The 27,834-nt window shown below is 36.4% G+C and overlaps 4 protein-coding genes across 5 annotated transcripts; 2 read left to right on the top strand and 2 right to left on the bottom strand.

Annotated features, from left to right (window-relative positions):
- Positions 1-197: 197 nt before the first annotated feature.
- Positions 198-4,806, bottom strand: LOC120009599 (probable pectin methylesterase CGR2). The gene is made up of 6 exons (XM_038860253.1): positions 4,457-4,806; positions 4,322-4,361; positions 4,012-4,050; positions 2,592-2,966; positions 1,552-1,607; positions 198-605 (listed from the first exon to the last, which is right to left on the bottom strand). Exons 1-6 carry the CDS (start codon positions 4,559-4,561, stop codon positions 447-449), a joined length of 774 nt encoding a protein of 257 aa, XP_038716181.1. The 5' UTR covers positions 4,562-4,806; the 3' UTR covers positions 198-446.
- A 247-nt stretch (positions 4,807-5,053) lies between these two features.
- On the top strand, positions 5,054-11,134 carry LOC120008474. 2 transcript variants are annotated; one of them, XM_038858803.1, is made up of 7 exons: positions 5,054-5,391; positions 6,094-6,135; positions 7,072-7,200; positions 8,441-8,685; positions 9,923-9,959; positions 10,499-10,556; positions 10,647-11,134. In XM_038858803.1, exons 1-7 carry the CDS (start codon positions 5,254-5,256, stop codon positions 10,724-10,726), a joined length of 729 nt encoding a protein of 242 aa, XP_038714731.1. In that variant the 5' UTR covers positions 5,054-5,253; the 3' UTR covers positions 10,727-11,134. The 2 variants fall into 2 exon arrangements, with proteins under 2 accessions (XP_038714731.1, XP_038714732.1); XM_038858804.1 differs by lacking the exon at positions 6,094-6,135.
- Positions 11,135-12,327: 1,193 nt separating this feature from the next.
- On the bottom strand, positions 12,328-16,598 carry LOC120009540 (squalene epoxidase 3-like). The gene is made up of 8 exons (XM_038860165.1): positions 16,152-16,598; positions 14,734-14,845; positions 14,365-14,539; positions 14,064-14,232; positions 13,718-13,936; positions 13,304-13,579; positions 12,888-13,166; positions 12,328-12,805 (listed from the first exon to the last, which is right to left on the bottom strand). Exons 1-8 carry the CDS (start codon positions 16,392-16,394, stop codon positions 12,701-12,703), a joined length of 1,578 nt encoding a protein of 525 aa, XP_038716093.1. The 5' UTR covers positions 16,395-16,598; the 3' UTR covers positions 12,328-12,700.
- Positions 16,599-25,592: 8,994 nt separating this feature from the next.
- LOC120009962 (geranylgeranyl diphosphate reductase, chloroplastic) lies at positions 25,593-27,770 on the top strand. Its single transcript, XM_038860700.1, has 2 exons — positions 25,593-26,349; positions 26,840-27,770. The coding sequence occupies exons 1-2, from the start codon at positions 25,651-25,653 to the stop codon at positions 27,539-27,541; spliced, it is 1,401 nt and encodes a 466-aa protein (XP_038716628.1). The 5' UTR covers positions 25,593-25,650; the 3' UTR covers positions 27,542-27,770.
- Positions 27,771-27,834: the final 64 nt, after the last annotated feature.

The following is a 27,834-nucleotide window of genomic DNA, read 5'->3' as shown; positions in this document are numbered from 1 at the left end:
GTTAATTGGGCCAAGACCCAACACAAACCACTTGGAAATTGTTGCTCCAACTTATAATCAAAGTCCCCACTTCGAGCTAGATTCTTTACGCTAAGTCCAGCCAAGTGGTTGCCATATATGTTCATACTTGATTCAAATTGCAATCTACAGAATAAATTTAAAGTGCTAAGCCACTTGGCCACAGATTCTCACCAAAAAAGAGTAACAAGCCACATATGGCAAAACTCGCATAGAATGCATACATTTTATGCAATAAAGGAGGCCATAGCTGCTGTGGTATATGTTATGAGCAAAAACCATAATGGTTTATGCTTCACTTACAAGCAACAATTCAACCCCCAAAGCGAAAAATTGTAGTTAGATTACAAAATAAGTATAATGCTGACTATAATAAATGGAAAATAATAGTTGAAGTAGACTAAAAAGGGAATGTGAGAAGAAAATTTTCATTTCAACCTTGAAATGGTGAGATGGAAAATTTGACATTTTGGAGTGTAAGAATTCTTTGTTGCAACTTCCTCGAACTTCTTAGCAGCATGTTGATTTTCTACTAAGCTAGTCTGACCGAAAAATCGTTCCCACCACGTTGAGCTCCTCAATTTAGCCTGAGGAAAGGGAAATTTTTCAGAATGAAGAAGTTAGATGTAGATGACAGCAACACGCAGAGCTAGTAAAGGAACGCACAATGAAAAGGAAGTCATTAAAGTTCAAGCATGTTTTCTTTTCTTTTCGGAGAAAGAGAATGACATTAGTACTCATCATGAATTCCTTCCTGTAAGAAATGTCTCTGTAACATCTCAGGTATATTGGCAGCTGAAAAGGGGAATCTAAACAGAAACATAAAAAGTAGGTCAACCGGGGAGAATTCTTACCCCACGGAAAATTTTGGCATGCCTTATCATACTAACTTTATGGATTCACCTAAACTCTTAAGATTGAGCATCTACTCAACTTCTGCGAGTGTTCTCCAAACACGTCTCAAAATTTCCAAAAAGACTTCATTTATAAAAGACCAAGGCGGCAAGAAGTCATCATAAATATAAAATCTCCAACCGTTGCCATGATGTGATTTTGCACTACTACCATGCATAGAAGAATTGCATGCCATTCATGCTACTAAAAGTCTAAAAGAGACGAGAAATGCTTAGGCTTAACATACCATCTCACCTCTCAACCATAACAGAAATACACCTAGTGATTTTAGACCAAGAAAGATTTTAGACCAAGAAAGCGTCAAAAGGTACCCGAAATGCTATTTACATGCCAACATAGCCACTCAGTAACCAGATGTTCGACAGATAATATGGAAAATAGATAAGACCCCCAAAGGCAGCAAGCCTAGAGATTAATATACTTGAAAATGCAGATAAGAAGCATATAGCTCCCACATTTTGCAACGCCTAAATCATATAGCAGCTTTTCAGCACTCGCGATAGACAAAAGTTATACAGATTATCATCTCCAGTCACACTAAAACATTTTTTTGACGATTTTCAACAACCACAAATAACCATTGACTAGGGAAATTTTGAAGCAGGAACAGAAACTTACCGCCCTACCGAATTTGGACACATCTGCAACTTTATTTTTCTGCTGACGTGGATAACCTTCATTTACATCAATCAAAAAATTCATTAAGGAACATGAGAAAGCTTCACTTCTGAACATAGAAAGAAGAAAAATTCTCAAAGAACAAACAAAAGATGGCACATGTACATATGATTTTCCCGGAAAATATATGTGAATGCATGACAAGACGAGCCAGAGCACATGGATGTAACTGTGGAAATCATGGATGTAACTGTGGAAATAAATCCACAGACCAAAACTTTGTAGACGCAGGAGATGTAGAAAAGTGAAGATGAGAAAGGATAATTCAAAATCAATGTCAATCACAGATCTGTATTAGTTCAAGTATGTTTGATGAGGGGTGTCACCCATCGAGATCAAGGGTTCAGACCCCAAGTACGTCTGATGAGAAATGTAGCTGATCATTGTAAGCATGGTTGAGTTTAGTGTCCTCTCGAAATGGTTGAATTAATTGTGGATAATTCATGAGTTTGAAAATTCGAGTTTGACATCCAATGTTAACCCCATTTACTAGGTAGTTAGAGAGAAGAGGCGAATCTAGATAAGACAGGAGTCTTGCGAAGCCAAATAGTACTTACAATTTGTTGTGTTAAAATAAAGGATCAACGGTTTTTGATTGTCTCCAACTTTAGGTACCAAAATTTTTTGCTTTTCAAGTAACTTTTAAAATTGTAAAAATATTCAATATGAGGTGAGATGGTCATAAGGATGCATTGTAATGAGAGATGCAAAACAAAAAAGCATCTATAAGAAGTGCAAAACCAAAAACAATTCAACACGACCCATAAAATCACAAGTTAACCCAATAAAGAAGATGAATTGAAAATTCAAAAAGTTCAAAACAAAACAAAAAAAGGACAGTGAAAATCAAGAACTTTTTTTCAATAGAAGAATTTTATTCACAATGCACCAAGGTAAAATCAAGTAGTTCTAAAAAAAATTATCTCCAAACAAAAGATTCTGTAAGACATCAAAGGTGAAGAGAAAGAAATAACATCTACCTGTAAATATTATGATACCATCAGATGATACCCTCGCAAAATCTGGGAGGGTTTTGTTAAGGTACTTTGGTGACAGATAATCCAATGCATCTGACACAATTATATGAGAGAAAGAGTTTGGCTTATAGGGAAGAGGAAACTTGATATCAGCCACACGCACAAAGCCTCTTTGCACCAGCGCTTTGCAGTGATTATCAGCATCCTCAATATCATATGGGTCTACACCCCAAGCTTCAATTTCCTTCTCATCTAACAACTTAAAGACCACAGAGCAAGTATCAGGACCAACATGCAAAATTTTGCGCATCCTATCACCATATGCCTCCTTCAAAACTGGGATTGCACGTTGAACCTCTGATGTGCATGAAAAATCACCTACAAAATGGGGAATACAGTACGACACTCATCAAAATTAAGTCAACCTGCTTATTGGCAGAATACCAACTAAAATAATAGGATTCCATCTCTTCAAAAATCAAATTCAATTTTTCACCCCTAATCTGCAGTTGCAACCCAACATCTCAACCACCCACGCACATCTAGGGTTCTCTCTGAGCACGGTATAGGGCCCCCCCATGTCTCATGTGTAAAAGGCAGTTACCAATTACCAAGATAAATCTCTGGAGTGGCAACCAAACAATCAGGAGAAAAGCATGATCACCACAATAGACCTAAGAGTTCGAGTGCTGCTTCTTTGGAATTTGTAAATATCTTGAGAAATGGTAGTGTCTCATTGTTGTTGAATAACACATCCTATTGCCAAATATTCCAAAACAGGGGAAAATGTCCAGCCTGATCTAATTTTGTTTGAGTTTTTCCCCCTTGAAGTGGTCACTCTTAAGAACCAAATTTATGTCTAGTGGGATGCTGGGAAAGATATACTTGCCTTCATGGATCCCAAATTACAGAGCTACTTGTAATTTGGTTTTAGCCAAGTGGCTATGTAACTAAACAAGCGGCCAACATCGGTAAGGATGGAAGGGAAGCAATAACAGCCAGCTCCTCAAAGATGCCCAATCTTCACTATCAAGGGTTTGAAAAAGAAATTCTAATCCTTATTAAATCAGCTGCTGAAAGCCTAAAAAGAAGTATACAAGATGAACCCTTAGAGTACTTTACACTGTTCAACACCATATACCCATTAGACAACATAGGGCATACAGAAACTGTCCCCTCTTCATTCAATCTCTTCTACATCACACAGTTCAAAACAATCCACATGGCACATACACAATGTTGATGCAGCATTTTCATGCCATCCATTAACAGGTGAAGAAGACATACAGTCGGGTTAAAAATTTATTTGATGAAACAGATCATGCCAAGCTTCACATAACATCCACTATGAGGAAACAACGGCCATTACATCTTTAAATTATAACTGCAACAAAACATAATATTTTAAGATAAATTGAGTTACCTTCTACTTGACTAAGAGCCTCTTTGCTACGTATCCCACCTAGCATGTGAAAAAGAATATCAGCCAATTTGTGAAACTGATATATAATAATCAGCAAGAAAGTTCATATAACCTACAATAAGGGTTAATGTAACTTTTTGGTAACCGAAAGATCTGTCGTGTTCCAACTCAGTCACCCAATATTCAAACATTCCAAACTAGTAACTCAATGTTTAGAATCGGTCCAATCTAGTCACTTGGAGAGCGTAGAATGCAGATGATTTTAATTTCAATTCAGAAAAAAAAAAGAGTAGGATAATTAAATACAAACCTGACCCTCTCGACAGATAAAGAATAACAAGTACTCCTCCCTGAACAAATTTCAATAGAAGAACACATGCCTGTAAATAAATTGCAAATGAAATAACCTTCAACGACCAAGACTGATCATAGCAAAGAAACTTACAAGGACAATGAGCCCGACGGACAGTAACGGGGAGGATCGTGACTTAGACGAGTAAAGACCGCCGTCAGCATATCGACGAGCAGGATTCCCTGGCCTCCTCGACATGGGTTCAATTAATTTGACTGACGAATTCGTGTAAGCCACCTAAAAATTATGAAGGAGTGATTTTGGAGATGTAGATCCCGTGAAAGAACACGCTACAAGAGGATATGAAGAGGAGGATTAGCTGGGTATCCATGGAACCGCGTGATTCGGAACCAGAAGCATGATCTAGATCCGAATTGCGTGTGAGGTGTAATGCATTGAGTGAGAGACAGAGAGGCAGAGAATGACTGGGTTTTGTGTGTTTCAGCATCGATGGGAGACTCCGAGTGCAACCCATACGCGCGTTTGTGTCGGCCGCGATCACCAACGGTATTTTATCTATTACTTTCAGAAACTAAGCCCAACCCTAAAGTTCTCATAGAAAGCCCAAATCTAAAGTGGGTGGGCTTCTTCCTTTTACGGACTCAGCCTATAAGAGTGTTGGGCCGATCGCTAAGCCCAAATATGTCGCTCATTCTTTTCATATTCCACCGCAGGCTTCCCTGGCTTGCTTGCCGATTCGATTAAAATTCAGAACTAGAACTCCGACTCCAATACAATTTACGGGAAGAGAAGTTCGAAGAGAATCCAATAGAAAATTGAGGGAAGAAGAAAGAAAATTGAAATAGTGTACCCTGACCATGCGTCTAGGGTTTCGAATTCGTCCATTGCCATCTCTTATTCTGAGCAGTTGAAGTTTTAATTACGTGAGAATGGGAAGCGAAGATGTTAATCGAAGGAAGGATAATCCTTATCCACCTCCAAAAGGACCTCAAGAGAAAGCAGAAGATACGAAGCTTTGGGGAGTATTTCTCTTCGGCTTGATTGGTGCAACTGCCACCACCTTCGCTGTGAGTTCTTTCATGAATTTTCTTTGCTTTTTTTTTATTTTTTTATTTATTTCTGTTTAGTTCTTATTCTTTGTTTCTTGAGCGGGAAATGAATTTGGATTCTGTAATGCAATAATGAAGAACGAGTTGAAGTACAAGACATTTACCAGTTTAATTGATGCTCTGATAGTATGTAACATATCCTGGAGGTGCTGTTTTTGCTTAGATTAGAGATTGAATTTCACATAGGGTTTTATGATTTCCAATATGAGCTCATCAATTGTGATTCTATGATTCTATATTGATTTGATTCTATTTGTGCGGGGAGATTAGGCAGAGCTGATTATGGAGTTTACTTCTCCAAATGCTTGTTACTTATTTATATTGAGCATTCTGTAATCATGATTGTTAAAAATATTTTGGAATTCAGAGAATTGTTCTCGACAGCACAATATAAGCTTTATTTTGTCCCTTGTGAATGTTTGAGATGTGTAGATGAAAAAAACTTCAAGACAAGGTCACATTCACTTTGCAAAAATGGTAGTCAGTAACTGTTTTTGTTTCCATTCCTGCTTTTGATCAAAGTCTCGAGTACCAACCGTCTTTGTTGAATGATTATCTCATCATCCCTTAAATCCTAAGTATATACATGGCTTGCGGTAATTTTTTGTTCGTGGGATCTGTACTCTGCGACAATCCATTCATGCTTGTAGTTATTGACAGGTTGGTCGACTGCAGAGGACTGTTCATTGGTTCTGGACCCAGGTAGAAATAGCCTGTCCTAAACTACATATAGATGAATTGCTTAGCATTTTGTACCATCTATGATAAAAATTTCAAGCAGTTTAGCAATTCCATTTTTTTAGATTCAAATAATGTTTAAGAGGAAATTACTTGTGGGCTTGTTGCCAATTTTATTTTTCATTTCCTCCTTTGTCTATTGACTGATGAACAAGTTCATTTCTTGTGTAGTTCTGACTCTCAAATGTCATTATGATGAATTAAATGTTGGATATTCAATAGTAGCTTTGAATGACATGATTTAATGATGATTTAAGACTTGAATGTTTTGCAGGAAACATTTCATTGTATAAAATGGGGAGGTGTTATATGTATTGGAAAATAGTAGTCAGTTTACTTTCCACTTGGGTAGCACCCTTTTGTTGCCTTTTTCTATTCCTTTTGTTTTCTCGACATATATGTGTGTGTACTGTGTGCATGTGTATATATACAACAGTTGCCATTCCACGGTGTGCTTAACCCCAAAGTGGATTACTCTCCCTGCTTCCTGCTTGATTTGGTGTTTTTATAATTTTGACAAGCCCAAGCAAATAGTTTGCTGATTTTCTGAACTTTAAAGTACTTCATTAGTATATCTGAACAACGTTGTTTTGAGATTTTCGATGGTCTGGATTTATAGAACTTGCCCGTGATGGGAGCTCTTGTTTGTGCTTAGACTGGAATTCAGACTTTGTTGCTAAAATTTTCTCTCACTATTTTGATGAGTTGATGTTAAAAGGTTACTTGTTTAAGTCATGATATTATATTGTGCGGTAAAAGGTCTCAAAGAATATTATTTTTGGAAACATGATGATAGACTGCTTCATTTGTTGAAACATTTCAACTTGTAGCTTTATGAGGCTAGATGAACAGAGTGCTTCAATTTTCTAGCTGATTGTCTGTTTATGTACTCCGCAAAAGTTATCCAGGTCACAAGCAGCACGGAAAGGTGGAGCTGGCCAATCTTTCCGTACGTCTTTTCAAGAAGAAACCTGGAAAAGGAATAGTCGTCGAATGCAAGAGGAGTATGAAGAAGAAATGGAGAGAGTGGTGAGTTTAGCCTCTTGTATCTTATTATGTTCTTAGTGAAACTAGATGAGAAACAATGTGTAAACTGTGATTTCACTACATAGTTGTACTAGCTTTCTTTTTAAAACTTTGAAATTTTCATGCATTCTCTGACTCTCATCTTTTATAAGTTCCTTTACTCTTCTCAAAATTGTTAGACTTCAGTCCTTGGAAAGTTTCAATGATGCCTAGTAGACCTTGATACCTATGATTCTGTAAGAATCACTGCTCGATATTTATTCTATCTTTCAAAAAAAGAATCATAGTTTGGTGTAGAAGATTTATGAAATTGACTGTTCAATAGATGCAAGACTATTTGCGAAAAGATTTCTTAGAAATTCAGTTATGCAACGTTAAGGAATAAATGGTTCATAGTACTGATTGTATTTCTTTTTAAATTACTTTACAGTATGTTTTGAGAGTCTACACAACATATAGCCCTAGTCAGATGTAAATTACATTAGATATAAACTAAATTTCTGTTCTTTCCCCTTTAAAATCTTAGTTCCATTACAGAAAAAGGCCATCTGGTTAGTTTGATGCCATTGCAACTCGTGCTTTCCTTTTCCTTTAATTTGGCTATTTCTATTTTGTCTTCTGCACTTTCATTTTGCGTATTAAGTCACTTGCAATTCTTTTGCTAGAACTCATATCATATTCTCCCACCTTCTTTTTCATTGAATTTACATCAAGAAAAGTTATCAGATAATAGTAGTCTTTTTCCAATCATATTAGTATGTTGTGGCAGTTATGACCAATGGGTAACTTTGTTCTTCTTTGCCATCTCTTCACCTTGCTGTTTTGATGGATTAACCTTAGTTGTCTGAATTCTGAAATGGTATATCTTTATTTATAGTTTTGGTGCTCTTTTAGCAGACTTCAATTACATCCTCCTTTGTGCAATACCGCAATCCAAATGTGGATTCTGCACTCCTTGGTTTTTTTGGTAACATAACATTTTGAAATTTTTTGTTGACTAGATACTAGATACACTGAAATTATCATTGTCTTATTGGAATTTGATTTACTCCATGCTATGGGTTGCTAAGTGTAACAATCAATATTGATTTCCTGCTTCCAGGCAGTTAATTTTTTTTTCAATTTTTTGGATATCAATTTTCTGCGAGATGCTTTTGCCAATAAGATGTCCCTCAATTGCAGTCTCATGTCACTTGCCACTTGATATAACTTACCTCTTAGATATGGTTTCTGCTATTTTTAGGAACGTATAAGGCGTATGCAGAGTGTGTTCAATAGAGAGAGGAACAAACACAAAAGAGGCTATGAGAGCTGGAGGGAGAATGGTACAGGTGCATATCATCAACAGTCTCAACGGGACGATTGGTATTGGAAAGCAGATACGTCCTTTAGGGATCAGGCACATCGGAGGACTGATTACAGGCAAATGCCTAGAGAAAGTGCAAGCTATATGTTATCACATCATTACTTGGTTTTGGGGCTTGACAGGTAATTCTAGAGTTCTAAACACCTGAATACTGTTACATGTGGCACTATTACTGGTGTAGTTTGGGAAGGATTTTAGGTGTGTAATCATCTGTCTTTTATTTGATTAAAATAATTGTTTATATTTATCGGTAACTTATAGCTGTTGAGATGTTTGTTTTCCGCCTAAAATTCAATTTGAATCTGTTTTATTTTATAGTAAAGAACATTTTAAACATTCAAAAAAATCTGTATGCTGCAATTTTTTTTAACAAATCATATAAATGATATATCTATACTCGTACATAGTTGGTATCTCAAGAAGAAGAACTGTTCTTGCAGTGTTTGCTGTTGGATTGATATTCCTTCTTGTGCTTCTGCCCCTTTTCTTTGCTGTTCTTTTTTTTGTGAAAAATAATAATATTTTAGTTATTAGTATTTAGCGTATAGAAGGATTCAAACATTCAACCTATTTGAAAGTCTAAGGAGTGGCTGTAACTAGGCCACGAGCTCTTTCTGTTTCTGCCCTTATATTCTTATATCTGTGTTATCTGCACACTTGCTTCTGTGAAATTATTGGAAACAGCTAGAACTACAAAGAATGACGTCTCATGCTAGAGATTGGAGCATTTTCTTTCCAAATTATATCAGGATGTTAGGCTCATTAGGAATGTTCAGTTAACTCTTATTTTCTTTTTAGATTGAATTGCTGTTTTTGCTGCACCACTATAATGCTGCATGGGAAGACTTAAAAGCTACGTGTATATAGTTTCAAGCTTGGATCATTATTCTTGTGCATTATCTTGATGATTTTCTTGTTGGCCTCTTGTGAATTAGCGATTCTTTTCGATATTAAAGATGAATTTTGAATCTAGATGAATTACAGGTTACTCTTGTTTGTCTCATTCATTGAAAAGAGTGGTTTTGGAAATTTCTGAAATTACTTCTCAGTGAATCAAATTTTTTTATGTAACGTTGTTTGTCTTCAGCCTTCCACATTGTCATTTGACAGAAATATGTCATATTTAGATTTGGTGGATAAAAAACCCCACTTATGAAACTAGTTGGTAATGTGCCCAATCATTACAGGTGTATAATAAAACTATATTTCTATTTTTGAGAGTTACCATGCTCATTGTTGGTAATCATTCTTGACTGGCATTTAACACTAAAGCTAACCCCTTGGACAAGCATCCATGTATATCAAGAAACTTTCTTGAAATAGAAATTGACATATTTTGTTGTCTTCTATGTGCAACAGGACCAGAAAGAAGCCTTACTCAGAAGCTGAGATCAAGGTATAACCACGTCAGTGTATGGAATAGCTGTTAGTTTTTGGTTTGCTGTTCTAGTGTTGGACTAGCTTTCGCTGAAGCGTAAATTTTATACCGAATATTTGATGTAGTATCTTTTTCTTGGCTATATATATATACTATAGTCTTTTCAGATGTTATGCTGGTTTGCAAACAGAAAGTTTTACCTTTTTATCATATATGTTTGACTGTGTGCTTATTTGAAGCAAATTAAAGTCATCGCTTATGAAAATTTCTTCGTGAATATAACTTCATGAATTATGGTTTCTTGAATGTATTTGAGAAACAGTTAGGTCAAAATCAGTTGAGAAATAGAACATCCCTGCAAGCTTTTGCGTACAAGTCTGTTTTTGTATAATTTGTAGACACAAACGCACTATGCACATTTAGTCTTGGGTTGGAAGAGCAACAGCTTAGTAATATCTGTTATAATCCAGTTAGACTAGATATGTTATGTTCCCCTGTTACAACATTAGTTAGCCCTTTTTTCAGCAATACTAAAATAGCCACGTCTATCCTTGTAGACAGCATTCAGGGCTAAGGCAAAGGAGTTCCATCCAGATCAGAACCGGGATAATACAGGTGAACATTGTTGGCTGTGACTTTATTGATCTTGTATAAACAGCATTGCATTAAGGTTTTGAGGTTTATTGGTTGTAATTCGTTACACAGAGGCTGCCGAGGCAAAATTCAAAGAGGTGATGATGTCATATGAAGCTATCAAGCAAGAAAGAAAGGACATGAAGTTATGAAACAGCTAACAAGTGTTTTGTGGATTCAAGAAAGCCTAGACGAATCCGAGGGGTTTCCATTCTTAACAGTACGCCACTGCAAGGCTGCCGCAAAGTAAGTCATGAGAGTTCCAACACTCAAGGCTTTGTTACTAGCCGGTTCCAGAAGGATAAATGGTGATCATTCTTTTTTGGTGTCACATTTGAATAAGGTTGAGAAATGAGTTTTTATAGATCATTACTCTCTCTCATCAAAGGTCTTGTGATATGTATCTTATCAAACTACAGGAAGTATGGTAAAAAACCCACTCCTTATATTTTTTATTGGCGCCCCTTTAGTTATCAGGTATATAAAATAAGGCTATTGTTAGTGTTTGAGACTTTTTTTTTTGCATCTGATTCATATTTATCGAAAAAAAATTTTAGCCATGTAATTTAGTTATTACAAAACAACATTGGAGTGAGTGAGCATATTATTATATATTAGAAAACTATATTATTTTATATGCATTCATTAGGAAACTGTTTTCGTTAAACTAGTCTGATCGTTTTTTATATTATACATGTAACTTTTGGTGAAAGACTTTAGAATTTAAGATACGTATTTTACTGGCCAAAATTTTTTTTGCACCCATAAAGAAAACTATATTAAAATTATTAATTGTGCTTTTGTTGTAATATCGACTCCGGGTGCTTGGAAAATGATGTTTTGTGGTATTTTGTATCCTGTGTATTTTTATGGCATAATCGAGTCTCTTAATTCACATTATCTTCATGTGGAAACTTTTATGAGCGGGGATTGATGGCCCGAGTGTAAACTCATATCGAACGTTTAATGTCTAAAGGTAAATTTGTGTATCAAATATTCAAATGATACATTTTTACGATATTGTTCTCAATTAAAAAAGTTCTCTTAATTCTCAATTTTTTATGACCCTTAAATTAACCACCCGACACTCCTTCGTGCCAGCCAAACATAAACATTTTGTAGTTTAGGAATTTGTTTTCCATATTCGACAAACAAGGAGGCCACGACCCAAACAGTCAAAGATGCTTTAGTGCCATTGTTTTTGTTAAGCCTTTTTTTTTTTATCATTTGTGACGACTTCTACATTAGGATACTAGTTTATAAGGCTCCAACTTGTCTTACTAGCTAATCCACTAGTTTATAAGGTTCCAACTTGTCTTACTAGCTAATCCAAAAAAGGAAAGGAACTCGTCTTTACCGACACATTTTCTCATTGCCAACAAAACATGTTGAAGGTATAAATGAATAGGATAAACCAACGGCTCACTTGTATGAAATTGTCAAAAAAAAGAGAGAGAAAAATATATGCTGCTCTTTTTTTTTCAAGGAAAGCTGCTTTGTCCGTTAACTTTTGTCTCGCTTTTATACAACAATAAAAAAATAAAAATAAAAAAGGTTCACTACTATTAGTGATTCCAAGGCATTAATATCTTTTGATGCCGAACCACACTTTGCCTTCCTAGGTTTGAAACGTTAAAGTGGAAGACAAAGCCTAAACATTAACCTTGAGTTGTGACTTGTGAACTGGTTATGTACTCTGAAAAAACACTTGCTCATATTCGACTTTAATGTCTGTTCAAGAGTTACTACTCTGTAAAGTCCAATATTTCTCAGATCTTTTGACCATTTTCTTTCAAATGTAAGACATCCCATAATTGGTCATTCATGTTAGATACAATATTGGGCACATTTTATTTCTTTTGGTCCTAACAAGCTGAGATGAACATTCACCAGCCAGCAAATTGATGACAAAGATGCATGCCGCTTTGTTTACAGAGACAGAAAAGGTTATATCTAGTTGATCTGATAATGAAAGAATATCGACATCCTAGTCTCCTAGAACCCTTAGATGCGATAAGGGACACCCTTCTTGATGAAACATTCAACCTTGCCCTTCACTTTAAGGGTGGGAACGTAGATGATAATAACTAGGGACTAGGATTAACAGTTGCCTTAATACTTGGATCTCACTTGGTGGGAGGAGCTCGATAGTATGCTGGAACCGTTGCCGGAAAGAACATTTGCCTTACTCCTTCAGCCTTAATGATGGGGAAGATGATTCCTGATGCACTCTGCAATTGAATACGTCAATTAGCTTAGATCTTGACAAAATTAGAGACCAAAGTCTTAAATTAGAGGAAAGTAGATACACACCGTGATCACTCTAGCTCCGATCCAGATTCGTTTAGGTGAAGGGAATGGCAATAATAAACGTCCAACACCGAATACAGCAACAGCAAAGAAGTGGCAAACTAAACTTAAGGGGCGTGGGTTTAAACCCGACAGCAAAGAGACAGGTCCTGCTGCGAAAACCCCTCCAAGACTCAGATAATCAAAGCAAGCCTCACGCATTTCCTTTCTTGCTTGATCAGGTGAGGCACAAAACACCTTGTATAAAGCACCTGCCAGTGTGTTGATTGTGGATGCCACGGGCTGTAGATTACAACAGTAAGAGATATTTAGACTGAAAATTTTGGAGTATGCCTTCCGTAGAAAAAAAAAAGCTTTTATAAAAGCTGTGCCGCTATGGCTGCATTAGAATCAAACACAAACACGGGACTCAAACTTACCTTACGCAGTGTGTAGAAAGATTCAAGATATTTGCAAAGGGTAGGTGCGTCATTCAAGTCATGCAAAGGTCTCAGAAGATTCCGCAGCACGACAATATCAGCGAGTGCCACAGTCATTCCTCCCCCTGTTAGAGGGTGGCGCATGTTGAATGCATCCCCCATCAACAAAGCTCCAGGAGTATGATAGGGAGAAGCTGGCATGCTTCGGTTTGGCATTGTTCTAAGGTTTCCCTTATCAACAGCAGCCACAAAGGAATCTTGGACTTCAGGAGGAAGCTGCAAAATATTCATCCACATGGTTAGTAAAACAGATACATTCAAAGGCAATTTCTACATAAATTGGTAAAGTGCAAGAGCAACTTAAAACAAAAGGCCAAACTAGAAATTCTATGGGCAAGTGTAGAGACTATATACCTGTGGAGCCACCATGGTCTTCAAATACTTTGCCATTTCGCCGTTTGAGATTGAGGGAACCTTCTGACCAGGTACATCAACTAGACAGCGAACCTCAGTACTACTGATAGGATAACACAAAATAGGGGAAGGATCTCCAAGGATAACATGTCCATGATTTGCATGTGGAAGGTTGCAATTCTCGAGAATCAAACCAACAAAACAAGAAGGTACATCAACCTGAGTAAGATGAAGGGGGGAAAGTTAGTTTCTATGTATAAATGGCCCTGCAGACAATTCTCAATGATTTTAAATGATGATGACAGTGGAATCTGTTATCATCTAACAAGATGAACAGCTCTGTCACCTTTGGTTTGCAGAGGGAGCGTCGCAAGTTTGAGAAACAGCCATCACAAACAATGGTCAGAGGAGCGTATGCTTTAAGTTCTTCCCCACTTTTAGTTTTGTACTGCACACCTCTAATTATCCCATCTGCTTCTAGCAGAGAAGTAACAGTTCCTTGCCCCAATCGTACACTACCAATAGCGAAAAGTAACACATAAATAACAAAGAACAAAAATACAGCAAGCAGTAGGCAGTATGGGGAAAAAAAAAGATGTACCAAAAACAAAAATTGAACGAAACTTGAGAGAAGGGAGAAGCGATACTTTGGAAGCGATGCAGATTTCTGTCGCATCCTCTGTATGAAACGTCCATTGTGAAAACTTCTCCCTGAGACGTCTGAATGAAACTTTTCCAAGGGATAAGAAAGTCGAGTATTTTTCCCATCCTTAAACAAGGCATAGCCAAACACTCGTTGAGCATCAATTTCTTCAACACAATCTGGCATTGAACAATGACACATGGTCCATTAGCAACAGAGTCATACCATATTTCGAACAAATGAATGCAATCATTAAATTATTACCAAATACCAACAATTATCATCAAACATAACCTTGAAGCAGTGCACATTATCAAAAGAAACTTGAAACAGTACAAATTTAACATAGTTGTGAATTTCAATTATCACCAACCTTCAAGTCCCAACTCAATCAATTTGAGGTAGCCCCCTGGTTGTAGCAATTCACCAACTATGCGGTCAGGCTCTGTCAAGTCTCTTTCAATTACACGTACTCTACGTCCATCCTGCACTTCGAAGTACTTAATTAGTACGTAATCAAGAGAATTTGTCAAAGAAGGTTCATGTGTTATCATACTGCAAAGTAATAGAAAAAGAAAAATGATAGTTGAACAAAACTTTACTCTCTGATGCAGATGCAAAGGAGAATTTAATTTATAAATATATGACTAATCATGGCAAAAACTAATAGACAAGGTTAGCATGAATGGAAAGGCACAAGAATAACTAAAAAAATTATTTTAACAAAGAACAACTTGTTCTAGTTACTTGAGAACATTATGTGTGGTCCATCAGAAAATTTGAATCCGTAACCATGAACACTAGATATAGTTAAACTATAAAACCAGATATGTGAATCTAGCCCCACATTTCAGAGTGCATAAATCCCATTCAGAAAAAGACAGTTATAGTATTCAACGATGGATACAAATTCCATTTGTGATAACCATAACAATTAACAAGTTCATTTTCATATCTTGGTCCCCGCTAACACTATCAATCAATTATGATCTTTGACGAACAAAAAAATACACAACATTAAAAGTCTATATATTAGAAAAATTAAAGGCGTCTTTGTCAGTTGATCATAAAGAAGTCTACACATCTTTGTATGCCCAGTTACCCACACTCAAAATCACTTAGAAAAAAGGACCGAAGTTCCCAAAGATGCGCCCATAGAAAAAGAAGTTCCTAAAACTGTCACAGTGAAAGGTGCAAATATTTAAAATATTATAATCATAAGAAAAAGGACAGAGACGCCTGCAGCCCCACAAATTAAAAAGGGCATCAATTGGAATCACAGAGTTTGATGACCTCATGAACAAATTCATTATGATTTCTATTGCTGATAATATCAACAATCAAGTATGTTACAAATCTGCCAGCCCAAAATAAAAGTATGTTACAAATCTCAATTGCATACAAATAATCACTCAAATATGGCATCCTCACCATCAGATAATTCCATAAATTCGACAAAAAAAAGTCCAGCAAATATCCAGAAACGCCATATGCAGTACTTTTACATGCCAAAAAAGATATTATATATAAATAGTAGAAAATATATCAGTACTTGCAGTCTTGTCATCCAGAAATATGTATATACTTCGAATTTCTAGCTAATACCGGATTTTAGAAATTCAATGTGTTGGAGATGACACTTTACTCATTTAAGGCGTGTGTTCCTTATAACTTGCCAGAATGAAATTGTATTTTTGAGAAACTAACAGTAACAGTAACATCAAACAAGAAAAGGATACTCTGTTCCGCAGCCTACAAAAAATAATGGAAATAAAGAAATAATAAAATTACCTTGCCGAGAGTGTGAGCAAGAGCGGCTCCGGCGACGCCAGCTCCTACAATGATGACGTCGACGTCTTCGCCGTCACTAGATCTACATTCTCCGTTTGTCGTGTTGAGACTCTCCATGCCCTCTCTTCTCGCCTCCAAAACCGCTCTCTTCTCGTCATCCGTCCGCTTCAACACCAAAAAATACAAAGTGAAGAGCCCGAGCACCGAGGCCAGGATCCAGCCGAGCAAACAGTGATCCACCATTTCGAAATGCAAATCCAGATAGAAGCAAGGAACACAATAACAGTCTCTCTCGCTCCCCCTGTCTCTACCGAAAGGCAGAGTCCCTCTCTCGCTCGCTCTTTCGCTCCGGCAGAATTCTTTTGGTTATGAAATGGTGGTTGTGTCTTCGCTGGCGTTTCTTTTCTTTTCTTTCGAAATCGCCAGTCACGCAACAAAGCACGAGAAATTTAGACGGGAGGCACGTCTTGTTTTATAGGCATCACGATGTCACGCAGGCTCACCACATACTTGCTAATGCTAACGTGCACCGTATGTTTCCTTAGCCACTTTGCTTACTTTGACGTGTCATTTTCCTTTTTTTAAAAATTTCGATAAAATTCACAACCACAAATGTGTCTTAATAAAAATCCGTACGTCGGCTCATCTTGAGAGAGTAAAACTCTAGTGAAAGAATATCACTAGTATACCATTAATCCTGAGACTGTAATGATAGTGTTATAAAAATTGTAGAAACTGAACCGATCATCAAATCGGTCGATTGATCGGTTATTTTATAAATAAAAAAATCAAAATTGATCGATTAAATTCATGTCAAAAAATCGACCATGACAAACTGTTTACACCCCTAACTATAATAGTTAAGAAAAAAAAAAGATGCTCTAATCCGTACACTGATACATGTATAAAATATCAACCAAAATGGAAGTTACCTTTTTTTTTAACGGACCACACCATATAAATATATTTTAAATTTAGACTCGAGCCGTTAGCCCCAAACGCGGAGAGAAGTATAAATAATCCTGGTATTATTTATAAGGAGTTATTATTGACTATTATTTTCAATTTGATTTTTAGATTATAAACCCGTTCAAATTTGATTGCTGTGTGCACAAATAAAATTAAATAAAAAATAGACTGCTTTGTGCGAATTTTGTACAGGTCAATAAACTGACAAAAAACATTTGAATATAAGACTTTTTCAAATCTATTAATTTGCAAATAAATGTTTTTGTGTATTTTTGGACGGCAGTCAATTCTTGTATTCAAATTTATCAATTTGCAAATAAATTTTTTTTGTCAATAAGCCTATATCGCTTGTGAGGCAGAAAAATCCAAGCTAATGCCTCTTTTATTTATAAGAAAAATAAGTAGTATTTGTAGAGGCATAATAAACACAATAGATAGTCTACTATATACGCCACTGAATCCTTGGCACTGTCCTCGTGTCATACTCCACTGACATAACTTAACTTAGTGGTGTATAAATAAATTAAGATCTTGCAATTTTTATACGTGGACGCATTTTCAGGCCTAAGAAATAATAGCGACGACTCACGAAGAACAAATTAATGCGGACCCTATTGTTCAAAGTGGACAATATCCTTCATGTGATTCTCTCTTCTTCATTTTTTTTGTATGATATACTTTGGAATTAATGTGTACATGTGTTGCTAAAAGTTTTATTTTATATTTTTATGTAAATTTAGTTATCGAGTGTGTTAAAGTATCACATCGATAGGATGTGGAAATTCTTTACACTTAATAAGGACATCTCTCTCATTACACTAACAATGTCTTTTCTTAGCCCAAGTGAGTTGGGCTTTGACTCATAGGTTTCGGCCTTTAGTAGCTCAGTTAAGAAAGAATAAAGTCATGTGAAGTCGATATATCATCGAGAAATAAACAATCCAAAGTGGACAATATTATTAGTCTGGATTTACAGTAAGAGTCTCTGCTCAAATTGTTTTATTTTGTGAAATTTTAATCATTTGGTCTTTTGACTATCATATCAATAATAATTAAAAAAGGTGCACGCAACAGATTAATATTGATTGTTATCAACTCAATTTTCCAGTCTATATCTATCTCTATATATATATACACATACATGGTCAATATTCATTATTCAAGTTTATACGGTTATCAATTTTGTATTTATTTCGTGTAATTCATATTTTCTCAAAATAAAAAGTCAAGTATCTATTGCTCTATTTTTTTACCCCACATATTTGATATTTGTGTTGGGTCAAAATTCATTTACGAAGAAAGTCATTGGTTCTCATTCATGTTTTCTTCCTATAAAACATAATAAAATTAGGTAGGCTTAGATTTTTCAAAGTTGTGACGTCCATGCATGAGCTTGAATGTATATTTTTCTATAATTTGTGTTCCATCAAAAGAGAAAATTGATCATATATATAGGGGTCATCTTTCATGTAATTTTGTGGTAACATCTTCTCGGTATCATTAACTACTACAAAAGTATACACCATCCGTGTCTGTTGGACATCCGATATGAGCTTAAACTCGGAGCATCAAGTTGGCATGCACATAAATTTATCACCTTACGACATTATAAGTTGAATCAAAACCCAACGTGACTACAAATATGGCCTAGCACAACTATTCCTAATATATTTATATAAACTCACACAAACATATATATATATATATATATATATATATTTATTTATTTATTTATTTATTTATTTGTTTGTTTTTACACGCACATATATACATACACACGCATACGCATCACACAACCATCCCGTGACGTAGTTGGTTGAGGATGTATACATCTTTCACACTATGCATGCGTGGGAAAACAGTATATCACCCTTTTTGAATATTGTGATCGGTTAATGGACGACGAAGACAAAAACGAAATGTCAAACCAATAATGGAAGAACTACTTAAACACAGCACATATATATAGATAATGATCAGTAAAAATGTAAAAAAAATCATTAAAAAAAAACCGTAGTCTATCGGGTGCTACTGTGCTAGTATATGTCAACTTGTGTATGGTTGAGTCAAACAATGTGAATATATATATATATATATAAGTTGAGTCAAAATCCAACGTAATTATAAAGTACTGCTTAGCACAACTGTTCCTTAAAATATTTATATAAAACCACACAAACATATATATATTTATTTATTTATTTATACACGCACATATATACATACACACGCATCACACAACCATCCCGTTATGTAGTTGGTCGAGGATACAATACATCTTTCACACTATGCATGCGTGTGAAAACAGTGTATTACCTTTTTTTGATATTGTGATCGGTTAATGGACGACGAAGACAAATAGCAAATGTCAAACCATTAATGGAAGAACTACGTACTGAAACACAGCACATATAGATAATGATCAGTAAAAATGTAAAAAATCATTAAAAAAAGCCATAGTCTATCGGGTGCTAGTATATGTCAACTTGTGTATGGTCCAGTCAAACAATGCGAATATATATATATATATTTTATGGTCAATAGAGAGAAAAGGCAGGCAGGCATCCACCAAGATAGAAAGTTGACTTAGTGTACATATTGATGCTCACATATTTTGAATTCAAATTAATTACTGATAATTATACTCCCCTACCCCGAGTCCAGGTTGAAGGCACTCACTGAAGACAATGATAGTGTTTGGTAGTATGTTTTAATTGTGTTCAGGTACACCGCACGTCACAGCATCACAATTTTTGTAACATGCCAAACAGTTTTTACATTCCAACTCACCTCACAGCACCTCACCACATCTCACAGCACTTCCAAACGTTTATAATATATGTTGAATTGTCCTACGTAATTAAATTAGGTCAATTATTTTATTTTAGATTAATGTACAATGTAAACATTAAGTGATTTTATATTAATATTATTAGTCATCTAATATAACCATAATTTAGATACGCCAAACGCATCTCATAGCATCGCACCATAGTTTTAAAAGTTATGCGTCAAACAGCTTTTTGCGTTCCAACTCACCTCACAGCACCACAGTTTTATAACTCACAGCATCTCAACACACCTCACAGTAGTTGACAACACTCCCAAACAGGCCAACATCTCTCAATTATTTATTCACAAAGTCATGCAATCTACCTACAATCTGGCTGCGCTATTAATTGTCAAACCAAAAATTACTTTTTTAAAAGAAAGAGCATGATTTGTGAGCCATTTAGATGCATTAGTACTCAATCGGTACACGACTAAATACATATTCTACTTGCTATTTAATAAGTATTTAATTAATATATTAATTAGTCACATTGATGTCTTCAAATTATATATTATTCAAAGTTTGTTATGACTTTGGGTGAATCAAGTACAAAAAAAAATAAAAAAATTTCATAGTCTACAAGATTCTCTCATTTTTCTGATGTGATATATATGTGTGGGAATTCAGAAGTGTTTGGAATCTCACATCGGATAAGTATAAGAAAGTTAACTATTGGTTAATATTCATGGACATGCAGGCTTATAACATATTGTCTTAATGTTTTAGGTTTAGATGGGTTCTAAAAGTGTATGTTAGTCAAATACACTCAAAAGTGTGCGTACACGGACACTCCTCGGTCATATCTCACCCAACAACATGTTGCATGTGTATATATACAAGTATATGCATGCGTGTATGGAAAGAGACAAGTTTAACACACTTAATTGAATTTTGATTATGTAACGAATTTGACTAAAAAACGAATATGCCTAGCCTCTAAATAGTTAGAAATCACAACTTTTTTTGAATCTTGATATATGGATTTCTAACATATTCTGTCACAACTTTTTTTGTGGATGAAAATTATTACAATTATTATTATATATGGATCTTCCAGCTGTCATAAGTTATGATACTGTGCTTAATTTTGTTGTAAAAGTATATATGAAATGAAACATCACCCACAACTTTCTCAGGGATCAAAGTGTGCAATTGTTTTGAATGTAATGGACTGAAACGTAATTGCCATCCAAGGTAATTGGGGGGGACTTGACAAAAACGAAGGAGACTTGTCATTCAGACATGCATACCAACTTTTTTCCTTGTGGGGCTCATGAATTCATTTGTCCTATGGTTCCCATGTGATCAACGTTTGATAATGGGACACACTGTCTGTCTTTCTCACCTTCTCGTTTCTTCTGCAACGTCTCTATGTTTTACACCGTGAGATACATTGCATGGACAAGAAATAACACGTACAATCATTTTCATATTTCTATAAAAGGTCATAGAGGCTCCATATTTCTTTTTATTAATCATGAATATTCCATATCAATCAGCAAAAGTGTTTTTTTATTTTTAAATAAGTGTGGGGTTGGGGATTGAATCCTTCACCTCTAACTCATGGGTTCTTAGCATATGATATGAGACTTATCAGCTATTTAGTGGGATAGGGTGTTAGAGAATCATTAACTCTGAGTTAACAACTACAATAGAACAAGATTAATCCGTTGCTTAGTGATACATGTTGACAACGGGGTTGGAGCGCCCTTAGACGTTGGAGCGAAATTCCCCAATGTATCACTGATCTGCAACCTCAAAATTGCATTGCTTACTATTTTCTTAATAATTAACAACTCTTAATTTGGTCAATATTTAAGATATGTAACTTGTGACTAAGTGAACAAAAAATTAAATAATGTTAATGATAGAGTCAAGGGAATGGCTTTATATGCTACAAACGAATATTAGGTCAAATCTTTTCACTTCATTTCCAAGAAATTGCCAATTAATATCCATATATCCTCATTAATTGATTTCAATGTTCTTTCCTCTCTTCTTTTTCTTTTTTTAAGAAAAATAAAATAACACATGGTATACATACCTACATTTTTTTTTTCAAACTAGTGACGTACGTGCATGCTATATGCCTATATCGATCTATTAAATTGAGGATCCACATGCATGCACGTCATTGACACATTTTTTTAGAGAGGGAAAAGCAGAGAGAATCACAATCTTAAGCAACTCTCAAGTAATTGTAAACGTGCAAAACATGAAGATTAGTATTTTAATTAATTTGCTTAACGATTGATAATAACGATTTCAATCATATTTTTATCAATTAGCAAAATTGAGTACATCATTAACGTCGATCTCCAGGCAGGGTGTGCGATGGTTAGTCAAGATCATGTAAGATTATGTCCAAAATGAAAATTTACATATCGGGGAATAAGGTTTACCGTGTGGTTTATATGGACAAAACCCTCCATCAACTATCATCTAGGCCATTTCAAGGGCTTGGTTCAATCGGATTTCGGCTCAATTGCTGGGTTTTGAATGAATCCGTGTGGGTCCGATTTCTAATGATAATGGAAAAATGACTGATTTGTATATGTGTGTGTATATATATATATATATAGAGGGAGACCAACTTACAGGAAATTATGCAATTAATAATATTACCTACCAAACTTGAATATATAATCCTGCACGTGCCGGACTGTCTCACGTGCTTACATTTCTCTATGCAGTAGTCAATAGTGGGTAGTCTGGTAGATCTGGGGCAGTGCCACTACTACTCGAAGTCCAAGTGAAGAATTAATTAAGTAGTAATATTTTAAATGAAATTTAGTAATCTGTGCGGTTGATCCATTTATATATAGCGACTATTTTTTGACTCTCAAGCATATTCAATGTAATTTAATACAGTGAATATTAACACTAGTGTTATATAAAAATACACGTTCCCAAGTTTGGTACGAACCCAATATCTTACTGGTTAATAAATCAACTTAATTATTTTTATATAGAGAATTCACTTGCATTTTGAACGTACACCGAATAAATCTATGCGCTCTTACAGTAGCCCACAAATTACAATCACGCATGTCAGGCAAGCGCATAGAAATTTCCTATACAGGTTTCGTAGGAATCGAGCCCACCAAGAGTAAATGCTTCCACTAGTAGATGGTTTTGAAAATATCGAATCTATTGAATAGAAGTTCTACAGATGTCAAATTGAGTGGTACAAATAATTAAAGGAGGGATCGATGGGACACACATTGCCAGATTTTCATGGAGTTTCTTGCTTTCTCTCCGTCATATATATTGTCGATACTTAAAGAGCGGCGTTTGTTAAACCAAATGTGATAAACGTTTCGTGCCGAGTCAGTGTCGGAGCTCATACGTACGTACTGGTTTTTCATTGTCCATACCCAACAATTTATGGCAATGTGTTTCACATTTGAAAGGTTATGATTTTTGTCAAAAAAAACATTGAAACGTTATGATTTTTTTTCCCTTTTTTTTATGTAGGTTGCAACCGGCAATCATTACCCTTTGGCTATACACTGGATGAATCTAATTACGAGCATGTGTGATGGCCCACAAATTTCACATGTCAGGCAAACCCATGAAAAGTCATGTGTGATCGAGCTATAATGTTTACGGAGAGGATTGAATGTTTGTGGGAGAGGGTGACTAGCATGCACTTTACCACCAGAACAATATCATCATTCGTTAAATGGTTATGATGAAAATTTTTATAAATGGAAAAATAAAATTTTGTTTGATGTGGCACATCTCCCAAACTCTTGGATTCAAATTATAAACATTATAATTTTAAACCAGTTATAGAGTCCAAAATCCAAAATAAACATGTGTTGAATTGCATGGTTCCCTAATTTTTCAAATATGAGAGGTCCAAGTGTTCAACGAGAACGGCCTAGTAATTTTGGCCTTTGGGATCCAGCAAGCAAGGTGTCACCCATTTATGATGGGCCATAAAAGGCCCAGTAATTTTGAAACGGAATTTTGCTCATGTGGGTATGCATGCCTAGTGACTGGTGAGTTCTGGTCCTTTAAACAAATCCCAAGCTGGCAAGCTGCCATTATACTGGGCCTGGCAATTGCTAACTCAATTCGTCATCCTCTGGGTCCAACAACAAGAATGGCACAGCCCATTAATGGATGGGCCAGATGAGGCCCAAACCTCATTTCTTTTTTCGTTTGAATCAATTGTGGGCTTAATTTGATGTTGGTGATAGGCTCTGGTTGCTGCTCTTGGACGCTCCTATAAGTATTATACACCGAAGCAGTATCTATTAGGGTATTTGTTGACAAGCTACAGACAAAAGCCAAGGTCAGTTTATTTTCCTTCTTCGTTGTGTATTAAATTATTAATGGCATGCACACAGGTGTAAGGTTACAAAACAACTTAGAAGAATAATTTTGCAAACAAGAAAATATCACGGAGAATAGTGTGTTTGAATTAAGGAATTTAGGGGAGGGAAAGAGAAATGAGTTTCTTCCCTATTTCTTATTTTGGATAGATTAGAAATAATTGAGGGGAGGGATTTGAAGAGAATTTTGGGAATATTTTATCAATTTTTTGACAAAATACTTCATTTGGAGAGAGGGAGGGGTTGAATTAAGTTATTTACGAGTTAAAATGTTACTTTTTCCATTGTACATAATAGTTTAACATAAAATTATCGATAAATTAGTAAATTATACCAATTTGCTTTCATTTATTTTCTTTTATAATAACCATTCAAATAAGATAAATAACAAATTTTCTCATCTTTTTTATCTATCAAAACATGAGATAGAGAAATATTATGCATTACATTTTCTTCATTCACCTCCCCTAAATCTCTCAATTCAAACACATTCTAAATGTTTTTGACGACTAAATTGTTCCATAATTTATGCTTCCTCCTCCCCAATCTTATCTTAGTTGATTACTACGGCGAATCATTTTCACAATCAAAGATTTATAACGTGACCCAGTAGCCATATTGTAAAACTCAAAGAAAAGATGTCAGAAAACCTTTGACCTAGAGGGGTGTCGGCCAAAGCAGCTCTGTCGATCAAGTTAGTGAAGTTGAGGGTTTGAAATCAATGACAGAGGATGCAAGATGACCACGATAGAGGGCACGACGAATGATTTTCTTTTGGTGATGAATAATGATTTATTTTTTAGAGAGGCAAGGATGTCCCCCTTCTTTGGGGTTCAATTCCCCTTCCCTATGAAAAGGGGTCGTGGGTCGCAACCTTCCGTGTAGCATTCTTATAAATGAACCTGACCAATGGGACTAATTAGAAAAGCCAAATATGAACATTATTTGCACCTAATTTTTTATTAAGTACACCCCACTCTAGTGTGTTTTTAAAGGGTTAACGGGATGTACTTAGTAAAAAATGAGATGTAAATAATTTTCATTAAGATAAATCGTTGAGTTCTCCACTTCTTCGGACGACGTGGCACAATGTCAGCCAATTAGTTCCAAGGAAAAAACAAAGAAGAAGCAAAGAGTCAAATACCAAAATACCCTCACAAGTCACAACAGGACAAAAACCCGAAATCTCGATCCATTATCCACATCCAATCCTTACCACCCGTTGACAGACATCCAACGGCCATCTTTGCTTTGATATCCCAAACCATATCCACCACCAACATTGAAATTCCTCAAATACAGGTTTCCTCTCTCCCACACTAGCACTGAGCACTCTGCAACTTCTCGGATCAAAATGAACTCCATTGCGTTCAAATCCTTCACCGGCCTCCGCCAATCCACTCCGGGACAACCCCAACACATCCCCCAAACAACCCCCATCTCTCGCCCTCTCCGTCGCCGTCTCCAGATAACCTCCAGTAAGACCAGCCCCAAGCTCTCTAACCGCAACCTCCGTGTGGCCGTGATTGGAGGTGGACCCGCCGGAGGAGCCGCCGCCGAGGCACTCGCTAAAGGTGGCATTGAGACGTACCTCATCGAGCGGAAACTCGATAATTGCAAGCCATGTGGCGGAGCCATCCCTCTCTGTATGGTCGGCGAGTTCGACCTCCCGTTGGACATCATAGACCGCAAAGTTACCAAAATGAAGATGATTTCCCCCTCCAACATCGCAGTTGACATCGGACGAACCCTAAAGCCCCATGAGTATATCGGTATGGTGAGGCGCGAAGTGCTCGATTCGTATCTCCGTGAAAGGGCAGCGAGTAATGGAGCTAAAGTGATTAACGGGTTGTTCTTGAAGATGGATTTGCCCAAAGAAGACGACGGAACGGTGCCCTATGTGCTGCATTACACAGAGTATGATGGGAAAAAGGGCAGCACTGGAGAGAAGAAGACCTTAGAGGTTGATGCGGTAATTGGGGCTGATGGGGCCAATTCTCGGGTTGCCAAGTCCATTGATGCTGGTGATTATGAATATGCCATTGCCTTTCAGGTGCAATTTCAGTTTGGTTCTCTGTTTCTGTTTCTGCTTCTCCTTATGTTTAATACATAGCTCTTTATATGGTGGAGTTGGAGTTATTCCCTGATTGTTAGATAGTATTAGTTGTTTGCCTCAAACTGTTTGCATAACAAATCCTTTGTGATAGTATTAGAATAGTAAGTATTAGCATTGGCAATTCTGATCGATGCAGGTCTCAACTGATCCATAGGGTTGCGGGATTTTTCATGTGATCCGAGTTTACCTGTCAGTTTTCCGGTGGGCAGTTGGGTGAGTTCCACATTACCAAAAAAAAAAAGTAATTCTGATGTGCATTGGTGATGGAGTATGGGGTTATATATCGTAATTCTTGGGCATAGACAGTACATTGGAGTTTTGGTTGGAAACTATTATTGGCAATCTTTGATTCTCCTGCACTGCAATGTTTAATTACTCTGACGTTTAATTATTGATAATTTCTTGAAACATGTTATTGTATGTTCAGGAAAGAATCAAGATTCCGGAAGATAAAATGAAGTACTATGAGAACCGGGCAGAGATGTATGTTGGGGATGATGTCTCCCCCGACTTCTACGGCTGGGTCTTCCCCAAATGCGACCATGTAGCTGTGGGTACTGGTACAGTGACTCACAAGGCAGACATTAAGAAGTTCCAACTAGCTACAAGAAACCGTGCAAAAGACAAGATACTTGGTGGCAAAATAATAAGAGTGGAGGCTCACCCAATACCAGAACACCCACGGCCACGCAGGTTATCAGGAAGAGTAGCCCTTGTTGGCGATGCAGCTGGGTACGTCACAAAATGTTCGGGTGAAGGTATCTATTTTGCGGCGAAGAGTGGAAGGATGTGTGCGGATGCAATAGTCGAGGGGTCGGAGAATGGCAAGAGGATGGTAGATGAGAGTGACTTGAGGAAGTACTTGGAGAAGTGGGACAAGACATATTGGCCAACTTACAAAGTGCTGGACGTGTTGCAGAAAGTGTTCTACAGATCAAACCCCGCAAGGGAAGCATTTGTAGAAATGTGCGCGGATGAGTATGTGCAGAAGATGACCTTTGATAGCTATTTGTACAAGACAGTGGTTCCTGGGAATCCAGTGGACGATTTGAAGTTGGCGATCAATACCATTGGAAGCTTGGTGAGGGCTAATGCACTAAGGAAGGAGATGGAGAAGCTTAGTGTATAATGAAGACCATTTATATCTACGTAATCAACTAGATTGCAGCTTCGCATTTTGGAATCAATGGAATGCTGTAATCTACATAGGTAAATATTGGACCATTTTGAATGGTTTCAGTTTCTAATATGGTCTGGATTGTAGTTTCATTGAGAATTCATGAGTTGGTAGCCTTAACTTGTTTGCCTTGATGACGAATTAATGCAAAGAAGAGTCTCCTGCTTGGATTGATCTGGAACTGGGAGCAGTCTAGACCAGGGGACCTCCCCTCCTAACGTTCATTAATACTGTAGTAGACCAAG

Source organism: Tripterygium wilfordii, chromosome 11 (genome assembly GCF_013401445.1).
Source record: "Tripterygium wilfordii isolate XIE 37 chromosome 11, ASM1340144v1, whole genome shotgun sequence".
Classification (NCBI taxonomy): Eukaryota; Viridiplantae; Streptophyta; class Magnoliopsida; order Celastrales; family Celastraceae; genus Tripterygium; species Tripterygium wilfordii.
The sequence above is the reverse complement of the archived record's forward strand: the minus strand, read 5'-3'. Positions and strand labels throughout refer to the sequence as shown.